The 11,408-nt window shown below is 43.3% G+C and overlaps 1 protein-coding gene across 3 annotated transcripts; it reads left to right on the top strand.

The window, feature by feature from the left end:
• Window positions 1–1,133: 1,133 nt before the first annotated feature.
• On the top strand, window positions 1,134–10,712 carry SGK1 (serum/glucocorticoid regulated kinase 1). Of its 3 annotated transcripts, none has more exons than XM_027850658.1 (12): window positions 1,134–1,298; window positions 5,074–5,149; window positions 5,559–5,634; window positions 6,043–6,147; window positions 6,256–6,339; window positions 6,451–6,582; window positions 6,856–6,968; window positions 7,262–7,385; window positions 7,776–7,871; window positions 8,295–8,450; window positions 8,577–8,666; window positions 9,459–10,712. In XM_027850658.1, exons 1-12 carry the CDS (start codon window positions 1,265–1,267, stop codon window positions 9,624–9,626), a joined length of 1,254 nt encoding a protein of 417 aa, XP_027706459.1. In that variant the 5' UTR covers window positions 1,134–1,264; the 3' UTR covers window positions 9,627–10,712. The 3 variants fall into 3 exon arrangements, with proteins under 3 accessions (XP_027706459.1, XP_027706460.1, XP_027706458.1); XM_027850659.1 differs by lacking the exon at window positions 1,134–1,298 and adding an exon at window positions 3,032–3,433; XM_027850657.1 differs by lacking the exon at window positions 1,134–1,298 and adding an exon at window positions 4,756–4,941.
• The last annotated feature ends 696 nt before the right edge of the window (window positions 10,713–11,408 follow it).

Raw genomic sequence — 11,408 nt, forward strand, 5'->3', positions numbered from 1 at the left:
AGGGATGGCGTATAGGAGGCAAACACAAGGCATTCTTTAAAAACACTGCCTATTTTCTCTCCTGATCAGAAAGTCTAGCGTGAGGGACACTTTGGAAATGACTACATTGGGAAGAGGTGGGGAAAGCAACACCGAGAACGGCCAGATCTAGAGAGAGCTACGGCCCTTACTTACAGAGTACGAGCGCCCTCTAGGATTAATTAAAATGCAGTTGGCTGAACCAAAACGGTCATTTCTCGGAAGGAGTAAAAGGAAAAGAGCTACTTCCTAGTCTTACAATGGGACTCTATTTGGAGAAAAGGACTAAGAGAGAGGAGGGAAGCTTAGCATCTAACATACAGATGCAAAACCAACCCAAAGTCTATACAATAGACACACGCGTGCAGACGAGATTCAGGCAGCTTCCTCCCTACCCCCACCACACACTCACCCTCACCACTAGCAACTCCAGCCATGAGGCATCTGTCATTTTCCTGTTCGGAAGGGTTTAGTTGGTTGCCGGGACAGGACTGGGGGGCGCCTGCTCCACCCCTCAGGTATCCGGTTGGAAGAAAAGCCAGTCTCAACAACTTGGACTCCCTCTGTTAAAAGATAAGTGCAGCAGCCCATCCGTCTCCAGCTTCGGAACTTTAAAAGGGGAGTGAGGCAGGGGACAAATGCATCAAACTTTCCTTTTCTGTCCCAACCACAAATACTAGCCTGTGCGCCCCCCGCCCACTCTCACCCCCCAGCATCTCCTGAAAGTACTCTAACGCCCCCCTCACCTCCAACCCTCATCCATCCTCCTCAACACACACACACACACACACACACACACACACACATACATACACACACGACACAGTGATCCTTTGAAAGAATAGTGAATGCACCATGTGCCTGTGTTTTGAATTCTTTCTGGGCTGATTTGTGATAGTAATCAGAATCAAGGAGTGACATGTCTTGGGTGTTTTGCAGAAGTGTAATAAACCTGGTACATCAATGACTCTGATTTTCAGAGTGATGTTACAGTGGGGGGGGAGAGGGTAGGAGGAATGGCCCAGTGTTGAACTTTGCAGCCTGTTCCTTCTCCCATATGCAAATTACCTTTAAATACGGGGTTCATAAACAGGGCAAAGTCTGAGTTGGGCTTCTTCCTGTCATACGGCTCTAGAGCCATAGAAGACTGGAGGAAGGAGGCTTCTCTGTCTACAACAGGAGCTTGATCCCAGACCACCAGAAAACAAATCCCTCATTCCCCTCGCATTCAGGTTCCTGGAAAAGAATGAAAGACGACACAGTAAAATCTCCTTTAAAAGGTTGGTCAGCTTTTCTTGCTCTAACTTTGGTGTGGTCCCTCTCCCTTTGCCTCTGGGAGAAGAAAGCCCTTTTCCCTGTGGTTGGTTATCTGGAGGATTTTACTGGTTGTCGATGGGGAGTGAGGAAGTAGGGGGAAAGTCTATGACTAAAGTTCCTTGGAGGTAACAAAAGCATTTTTTTTTTATTAAAGACAAAAGAACAGGTTGATATTTGAAAGAGGCTAGAACAAAATTTGCTCTTTGGCGTGTGACAAAAAGGGGAGGTGGAGCTGGGCATGTTGAATGCTGGTTGATTATGTGGAGGGGGAAGGAAAGCCAGACTTTGAGTGTTGAAGTATAGAAGCTTAAGCAGTTTAAAAGTATGAAAAAGCCAAACAAACACCAAAAAGGCGTGGTGATTTGAGTTCTGTAAACCCAGTGCTATTGGGTTTATTTGGAGTGACTACTTGTTGAAACAAATTTCAGGCAATGGGTATCTTTTTGTTATTGTTGTTGTTTGTTTGTTTTCAAAGGGCATATTGAGCTCATTTTCCTAGCCTGAGTTTCCAGGAGTGGTAAATTCAGGTGATTCTCCACTCCCCTTCCCCTCTTATTTTAATGAAGTTGACACTTATTTAGTAAAGAGACCAGACTAGACATCATATTAGGACCACCTGAGGTGCAAAGAAAAGTTCTCCTCAGCACAGGAAAAAGGGAAAAAGGCCAGGGGGAAAAAACCCAAACCTCTGTTCTATTCCTGGTTTGACAGCTGATAGGTAGAGCAAATCAAGCCCTGCATACAATCCAAAATTGGGTTGGAGTGGAGGGGTCACTGCAGGGCAGTCTCTCCTGCCTGGACCAACAAGCCATCAGTCAAACAGATAGCATGGAAGCATGAGATCATTAGCATCTTCTATATGCTTTTTTTTCCTCCTCTGCTTGCTTCATGTTTTCCCAGTGGCCAACCAGTGTGCTGGCTGGCTTTTTCCATTCACCTGGTGCTTAGGTTGCTTACAAACCATTCCTAAATCTTAACAGGTTAGTGGCAGGCAAACCTGCAGCATCTGTGCTTTGCAGAGATATTGAATTTCCCTAGTGCACCTTTCTCCTACCCTCCCCCTCCAGGATGAGAGGGAGTAAGCCATCCAGCCCATCTATTAATATGCATTGAGCACTCTTCGAATAAAGGAGACCTTAGAGATGAAGAAAAAGACTGTAAAGTAATAAGAAAACACCTATTCCCTGCTCTCAAAGGAGTGTAGGGCACAGTGGTAGGGATAGTGGTGAAGTAAGTAATCCCAAGCAAATTTGCTTCCTACGGTCTTGATTTTACAGTAGGGTGCTTGAGAGTACATAAAAGCAAGGCCATTGATTTTTAACCCACATTGTCCTGATTGGCCTAGAGACCTCAGGCGGGGTTACGATAGTATAGCCTCAAATGCCCACATCTTTTATAATATGCCACCTCTTCACGTGTCCTTGGCATGGTCACCAATTAAAAAAAAAAGCAAGAAATGATATGCTAATGGACAGAATGTTCCCAGTAGCTACTGGCGGGGGGGGGGGGCGGGGAGGAGGGTAGAGTGAAATGCGGATTGTGCTTTTTTTTCTCTGTAGACTTGAATTTTATTTCCGCCCCCTCCCCTACACATTCCTGACCTCTCCCTCCCCCTTCCTCCTTTCTTTCCTTCCTTCCTCCCTTCCTCCTCTTCCAAGTTCTGGGATTTTTCAGTCCTGGGTTTGGCCCAAAGCACAAAAAAGGCGTTTTCGGAAGCCGACTCGGGCAGGGGCTGTGGGGGTGCACAAGGGCCATTTGTTTGTTTTGGGACTAGGGGCAGGAAATCTTGCTCTGCCTGAGTCACGGCGGCTGCTTCAAGGAAACGTCAGAGTTTGCTTATCACTCGGGGCTGCTGTGCGCCGAGCAGGCTGCTGTTCTTCGCTGCCGCCGCTGCTGCCGCTGCTGCTGTTGCTGCAGCTGTTTGTGCCAGCCAGGGACCCAGAGTGGTTAGTGTTGAGCCCGCCGGGGCCAGGAGGATCCATGGGAGAGATGCAGGGGGCACTGACCAGGGCCCGGCTAGAGTCGTTGCTTAAGCCTCGCCACAAAAAGAGAGCTGAGGCTCAGAAAAGGAGCGAGTCCTTTCTGCTGACCGGACTTGGTAAGGGACCCCCTGCCGGCGACTGGGGTTGGGGCTCCAGTTTGTCTTTTTTCTTTCTTTGCCCACTAGTTGCTTCGCTGCTGACGAAATTGGGGGGAGAGAATCCTTACTAGTGCCCAATACCTGGGCAAGGAGGAACGGGTCCATGCAGACGTTTGGCTAAAATCTAATGCTTTGGTGCCTTTCTGACCCGGCTCCCGTCCTGAACTGTGGGGCGGAGAATGCCTTTTTAGGTGTTGACCTAAGGGTTAGGCAAAGAGGGGGTTGGGGGGGGGGAGACTCAGAAAATGCATTTAACTCTCCTGCCTCCCTGTCTCTATTTTTAGTGTGGACTTGTGGTTTCCTCAGTGTGGGTATTCCTGGTGTGGAAATCCCTTTCTATGCGTGCAGATCAACAACTGGTCTGTAGTTTGGACCCAGTTGCTTGGGAAAACAGAGTTTAAGTAACTTGCTTCTCTGGTATAATTTATGATTATAGATGTCAGGGGTAGGAGTTAAATTCATACCTTCTTGATTCTAAATTCGGCTGTAAATTCACTATGCCAAGCTGCTCGAGCCCCAGTCTCCAATGGCACAGAGCTCTGTGTGTGTGTGTGTGTGTGTGTGTGTGTACAGTAATAACCAGATGTGAGAAAGCGTAGGGTCTCCAAAATTTCCTGTAGCAATACAGAAGTTGCTGGAGAATCTGAATTGAGCTGAAAAAAATGAGACTTCATGAATAAAACCTCAGCTAACTACCACTTCGCGAGTATGAAGTGCCTATGGTGCATCAACTTTGATTTCCTTTTGGAGCTAGTGGAATAAATGAAAGGTGGAAAATTACCCCAGTCCAGCCTTCCTCTCCTCCCCCCGCCCCTTCCCTGCTGTCCAGTTTCCCCTCCTCTGCCTGGGGGGAGCAGATTCGGTGCAGATAAGCCTAGCTAGCTGGTACAGTTGTGCCCTCCGGTCAGTACCCTTGAGCTTTTACCCCGGAGCGTCTCCCTCTCTTTCCCGGTTTCGGTTCTGCTCGCAGTTGCCTGCTACCCTGCTCCTGTCGCGAGAGTCTCACTGTCTCTCTGGTTCTGCACGCTGCTGTGGCTGCTGCACGATCAGCGGCTTCTCTAGCTTAGCCCCTCTTGCCTCGCGCCCGGGGAGATGACCCGATGAGGGGGGGGCACAGACTAAAAAGACTTAGGGCCGGGCGCCAGCTGGACGCACTGGGCACTGCTCCGCTCGCCCGCCTAGGGAGCTGAGCGGAGGCAGGAGGCTTGGCCTCGCCCTCATTGTTCCTGGTGGCTCCGCCCCTTCCCGGGTGGAGCTGTCTATATAAGAGCCTCTGGGGAGGAAGCTCCGCAGAAGCACTTTGAGTGGTGCTGAGAGCTAGGCTTGGGTACGCAGCTTTGGACTTACTCATTCAGCAGCTGATTCCTTTGCTCCTTTCCTGCAAGCCGAGATGACGGTGAAAACCGAGGCTTCAGGAGCTACGCTCACTTACTCAAAGATGAGGGGCATGGTAGCAATCCTTATTGGTGAGTGTTGGTAAAACGAGTGTAGTTTTAATCTAGGTTTGATGAGCATTAATTAGGTAGTTTTTTTTTTAAAGAATCCCGTACTGTGTGTTTTTTAATCTCATTTAAATGTTATTTTTTCTTATTTTGCAGCTTTCATGAAACAGAGAAGGATGGGATTGAATGATTTTATTCAGAAGATTGCCAGCAACTCGTATGCCTGCAAACAGTAAGTATTTGCAGTTTGGAGAAATAAAACTTAAAGTGGCTGTACTTAAGTTTTTCTGAGATTAGTAGGGAAAAAAACTGAAGTCCCTTGAAAACTCACAGACTTTCTGGAAAAGGAAGGATTTTTGTTCTTTTTAAATGTAGTGTTATTTAAAAGTAGTTTTTATTTTCAGTACTCTAAGATTTAGGATTAAATTTTAACAACTACATAATTCAGAAGTTGTCAACTATGCAAAGCATCTTATATAATAAATTAAAGAATTTACTCTTGAATCTGGAAATGTACTTGGGTATTTTCCATTTGAAGTTATTTAATGAGAAAAAAATACTAAACCATTCACATTCGTGAATAAAGCGTGCCCCCTAGTGGCAAACTTCTAACTTTTTTTTTTAACCTTTGCCCTCTGCAGTTCTGAAGTTCAATCTATTTTGAAAATTTCTCAACCTCAAGAGCCTGAGCTTATGAATGCCAATCCTTCTCCTCCAGTAAGTATTTTTCATTTATGATGCATCTTCTGAAGAAAATTGTAAATGAGTCAGGAGTCCTCCTACGTTAATGTTTAAAAATAGCATTTCTGGAAATTAGCCTAGAAACAAGAATGCCTCATTAGTTCATCCCATAACACAGTGATGGTATTGAGTATGTGGACTTAAGAAAAAAATTGAGGCATTTTGAAACTTGGTTCACCAAAAGTCCCTGTGTACCTTTTCTGAAATTTTCTTTGGGTAGATGCATAAGGACTTTTGATTAAGCTTAACTTTCTGGTCACACTGATGTAGTTTAATTTTGCTGACTACATCCTTCCCTCACAAATTATTTTTGTTTTAAAGAGTAGAATGTTCCAAAGACATATCAAGCATGTGTTGAGTTTTCTTCATTTGTTTTTTCCCCAGCCCAGTCCATCTCAGCAGATCAATCTTGGCCCATCATCCAATCCCCATGCAAAGCCATCAGACTTTCATTTCTTGAAAGTAATTGGAAAAGGCAGTTTTGGAAAGGTAAATTTTGCCTAACTACATCAACGATAGCCCTTTTTCTTTGTTTGTGTGTGGGGGGGGGAGTTTGCGTTAAACCAGGGTACAAAGCTTTCTACTTTCTAATTTCAGGTTCTTCTTGCTAGACACAAGGCAGAGGAGCATTTCTATGCTGTCAAAGTTCTTCAGAAAAAAGCAATCCTGAAAAAGAAAGAGGTACAGTCAACATTTTTTATTTTTTCCAGAGGGGAGGCGTGGCAGCATATACGAATGACATTCTTTGTACGTTCAAGAATGTCACCGTTAAATCTGTTATCCTTTTTCTAGGAGAAACACATTATGTCAGAGCGTAATGTCCTTCTGAAGAATGTCAAACACCCTTTCCTGGTTGGACTGCACTTCTCCTTCCAGACTGCAGATAAACTCTACTTTGTCCTAGACTACATCAATGGTGGAGAGGTGAGCAGAAAAGAAATCTCTTTTGGAAAGAGGGTAGAGTTTGCATATACAGTCTCATTTCATTTAGGGGAAAATTTTTAAAGGACAGTTGAAGGGAGAAGTTAACCCAGGATTAGTATCCCTCTCCAACCAGGCAGGTTTCAAATAGCTAGTGTATCATTAGGACACTTCCTGCCATTGTCCTCCTTGGCCATAGATGTCAAATCTGATTAAATGCATTGTTAACAGGCTTTGTCAGCAGGCGCCTAACTGTGTTCTGTCTGTCTCCTGCAGTTGTTTTACCATCTCCAGAGAGAGCGATGCTTTCTGGAGCCCCGAGCTCGGTTTTATGCTGCTGAAATTGCCAGTGCCCTGGGTTACCTGCACTCTCTGAATATTGTTTACAGGTAAGCAATATCCATTTTATGTTCACGCTGCACCATGTGTTCTGACTTAAGCATAGATTATACTATGGATATAAGTAATAGCTGGCCTTTTTATAATACATGCCTGTAGTGAAGCCCCCAGGACCTTACGTTAACTTGTCAATTATGGGGGGCAGTGTCCTGTCTTGGGAACTTATAAAGTGTGCATGTATGTTTGCTTGTTTTCAAAATTGTTATGAATTATAAATACCATATGATTTTATTGCAAAGCAAAACTGAAGTATATGTTTGCCTCTCCATTTTTTGTTCTTTAGAGACTTAAAGCCAGAAAATATTTTGCTAGATTCACAAGGGCACATTGTCCTGACAGACTTTGGACTCTGTAAAGAAAACATTGAACACAATGGCACAACGTCCACCTTCTGCGGCACCCCAGAGGTAGGTGTAGTCCTGAGCTTAGAGCCTCTTGGGCCCCTCTTCCTGAAGAGAAAGGTCAAATTAAAGGAGAAAATACTCACAGGTGTTTTTCTTACTCTACTCATGGCACACCTGAGAGAGATTGGTATCTGAATAAACATGAGAGAATTAGAAAACCTTCTCTTGCTCAGAAGAGAATATTGGTAAAACTAAGTGCATCTGAGCCATCTGGAAGGGTCAATGAAATCACATAGTCTAAATTATAGCTGCATGGGGCAGGGGTGGTAGTAAAGAAACAGAAATTTTATACCTATGTTTTTTAAAGTACTTTGCACTTAAAAGACAGTCTTCTCTATGGGGGTTTCCTAGGACTTTAATTTAAAATCAATCTTTTTTTTTTTTTTTAAACAGTATCTTGCCCCGGAAGTACTTCACAAGCAGCCTTACGACAGAACAGTTGACTGGTGGTGCCTCGGGGCTGTCTTATATGAAATGCTCTATGGTCTGGTAAGTAGCCTATTAAATAATAGGAAAGACCTTGAAAAGAGACCTTATTCTTCCCACCTTTCCCACACCCTGGCAAGGGCTCTACTTAAATTAATTTATGCAAACACACTTCAGTCAGCCAAGAATATTCTGCCTTTATCAGTAAGGTCACTACAGGCTGATGACTCAGCGGGAGCTTGGCTGTGTGTTTCACAGTGTTTTGCAACTTTCGGATAGATTGTCTTAAAATTTTTTTTTAACAGGTCTTTTGTTTTAAGTAGCCTACATCCTTCTCCCTGAGCACTCCCCCAAGTAGATGGCTTTTAAATTTTTTTATTAAGTTATCAGCTCACAGACATTTTGACTACCCCACTATATTTTAAATATTATATTGAACCTCACTATATTTCAATTAAACATATTCCTTTTTTTCCCCCCTTGAAGCCTCCTTTTTACAGTCGAAACACAGCTGAGATGTATGACAACATTTTGAACAAGCCACTCCAACTGAAGCCAAATATCACAAATTCTGCAAGACACCTTCTCGAGGGCCTTCTGCAGAAAGATAGGACAAAAAGGCTTGGTGCCAAGGATGACTTTGTAAGTAAACATATTGCAGCTCTAGTGGGGGTTGCAGGGATTCATGGGAGGAATGCTGAAGGCTAGACCATCCCACCTTTATTGAATTAGACTTGTCTAAGTGAGTCTTGTGTTTCTTTCCAACAGATGGAGATTAAGAATCACATCTTCTTCTCCCTTATTAACTGGGATGATCTTATTAATAAGAAGATTACTCCCCCTTTTAACCCAAATGTGGTGAGTATCACTTCTAAGTATAGTTGGTCCCCCAAAGGGCATTTCTTTCTTTAGCCTTGGCTTGGTCAGAGGGAACCAGTGTGACTCAGAAGGTCTTAAGTGCTTTTGTAACTAGAACATAAGATAAACTTTGATCAAAGGAAGTGGCGGTTCTCCACCTTCCGTTCCCTCCCTCATCTTCATTCACACGCTTACCCACATAGTAACAGACAAAATAGTCAAGTGAACAGTCTCTATCTCTACATTTTTGGAACAAAAGCAGTGGATTTGTGGCTTTGACAAATCACTTGACCTGCCCCTAGAGGCAGTGACAGCTTCATTTAAACCTGCCTTGTGATCATCTCTAAAATATGGAGGGGTATTAAGTACAATCCATCTGCCTGGAGCTAATTTCAGAAATGATTCGTTGAAACAGATGATCATAGATGGAGAACTGGAAGGAATTTTTAGAGGTCATTTAGTCCAGCTCTTTTCAAGGGGGAAAAAAAAAAGTTACCTAGGGTACAGAAATTTGAAGTGACTCGCCAAAGGGATCTTGGGTATTAAGTGGAAGGGCCAAGATTTGTCCTCGGGTTCCACGTCCAGCACACTTTTACTGCTCCCTAGGAGATTCTAATTAGGCTTTGTGCCCAGGACTACCAAGTCCAAGATGAGCAAGGATAGTGTAATACATACCTAACGTGTCCAAAGTAGGCCCTGAATTACCCACAGATGCTTGAATGGCTTTACCTATCACTTAGGTCTTCCATTGCTCTAAACCTAACTCAGTGTATTTCTCCTTGCCTCCCTTAGAGTGGACCCAGCGATCTTCGACATTTCGATCCTGAGTTTACGGAAGAACCTGTTCCAAACTCCATCGGCAAATCCCCGGATAGCATCCTGATCACTGCCAGCGTCAAGGAAGCAGCAGAGGCTTTCCTAGGTTTCTCCTATGCGCCTCCTGTGGATTCTTTCCTCTGAACATGCTTGGACTGGACTGGTTTTGAGAGAGAGAGAGAGGTTCTGAGATGGCTCGGTGTGTGTGTGTTTATTTCATTTCGCCCTTCAGCCTAGCTGACAGCTGACCAGACGTCTTTAAAAAAAAAAAATTTGCACATCTCTGGAAGCTTGGCAACTGTAATTTCAACGACGCTGTTGGCTGAAAGCTTTGTGAAGAGCCCATTAACTCCTCCTTTCAGTGAGCTCACAAGCTTTTCGTTTTCTTATTCTCCTCCTCCAAAGTGGTGCTATCTCTTTGAAACAAGCGTGATACTGCTGTCATGGGTAGCGGGTGTGTAGTTTTTGTAGGAAGGAAGATGGAGTTGGGAAAGCAGTCTTGTGAAGATCTGTATGGGCTATGATAATAGATGTTATGAAATGTGCCTTTATCTGATGAGGTCCTTGTTGGCTCCAAAGCTTTTTTTTTCCCTTATTTCAGAGTGTTTCAACTTTTAATCTTTTTTTCTCCCTTGTGGGTTTACTATGTGAACAATGGTATGTATATGTGCAGTATGCTTACTACAAATGGATTTAGTTATAAGCATCAATGTGACACTTGCAGGACGCTACAATGTGGGACATTGTTTGATTCTTCCATATGTGGAAGATAAATTTATGTGTAGACTGTTTTTTTTTTTGTAAGATATATATATATAGTTAATAACTAAAATTTATTGAAAATGGTCTTGCAATGACTTGGACCCAGATGCTTGAAGAAAGCATTGCTGCTACAAATATTTCTATTTTTAGAAAGGGTTTTTATGGACCAATGCCCTAGTTGCAGTCGGTCAAAGCTGTTGGTTTGTTTCATTGTTTGTTTTAAAATGTCACCTGTAAAATGGGCATTATTTATGGTTTTGTTGTATGTATTGTATAAAGAAAAGGTCTGTACAGTGTGCTATGACACTTAGTTGTATATTTAAACTTACAGACTTATATGTAATGTATACCATCATTGTAATGTACTGTGATTAACATGGTTATAATATGTACAACCCTTTTCCCCTACCACACAATTTTTTTGTGTGTGGGCAATTGGTTTGCAGTAAAATCTTTAAAAAATATTTACATAAGCTGTGTTGTGTATTTTGTAACATTTCTTCAAAGTCTTCATGGTGGACCGATTTGCCACCTGTGTTAGACATGGTCTTGGTAGCCCCGGCAGTAAGGGTCCCAAGGAATATTCAGTGGTAGGGCAAATTGCTTCTCCCCAGTGAAAGACTGGGCGTAGGCCAGCCTCTAAGCTATTCCTGGCTCTCTCATGCATTTATTTGTAGCAGACCTTCCTTTTGCGGGGGAGGGGGTTCCACAAGTATTTATTACTTTCTATTCCTTCTTATTTGTCATGTATTTTTTTTTTTTTTTACCTTAGTCAAGGTGTAGCCCATGTTCTTGGCCTTAAGAACGGATTAATATTTGCAAAGGATGAAAACCTTCAGTTACTGGTTGGGAATCCATGAGATTTGTAATGACCTAGAGCAAGAAGTCAGTGGTTTTAGTTACAAACAGTACCAAATACTGGGAGGAAGAGAGGGGTTGGGTTAGGTTTAGGACAATGAAAGAGTGGGGGAATATATAAACACATAAATGGTGACTTTAAAGATCTACTTGTGTCCTGGGGTGACTGGATACATATTTATTTATGAAAATGGAATCAAAGGAGTAAGGGTGGGGATTTTTGAAAATGGAAATATTCCCAAAAATCTGGGCTGGAAGGACTTCCCTATTTCTTCACCCATTTTAGGCAAGGAACACACCCAAAAT

The sequence above is a fragment of the Vombatus ursinus genome, unplaced genomic scaffold (genome assembly GCF_900497805.2).
Source record: "Vombatus ursinus unplaced genomic scaffold, bare-nosed wombat genome assembly UNPS02009132.1, whole genome shotgun sequence".
Lineage (NCBI taxonomy): Eukaryota > Metazoa > Chordata > Mammalia > Diprotodontia > Vombatidae > Vombatus > Vombatus ursinus.

Coding starts and splice junctions, on each gene's coding strand:
- SGK1 (XM_027850659.1), top strand. CDS start 3,316: ATGGGAGAGATGCAGGGGGCACTGACCAGGGCCCGGCTAGAGTCGTTG. Junction 6,583..6,855: donor ACTACATCAATGGTGGAGAG/GTGAGCAGAAAA, acceptor TGTCTCCTGCAG/TTGTTTTACCATCTCCAGAG. Junction 7,386..7,775: donor CCTTCTGCGGCACCCCAGAG/GTAGGTGTAGTC, acceptor TTTTTTAAACAG/TATCTTGCCCCGGAAGTACT.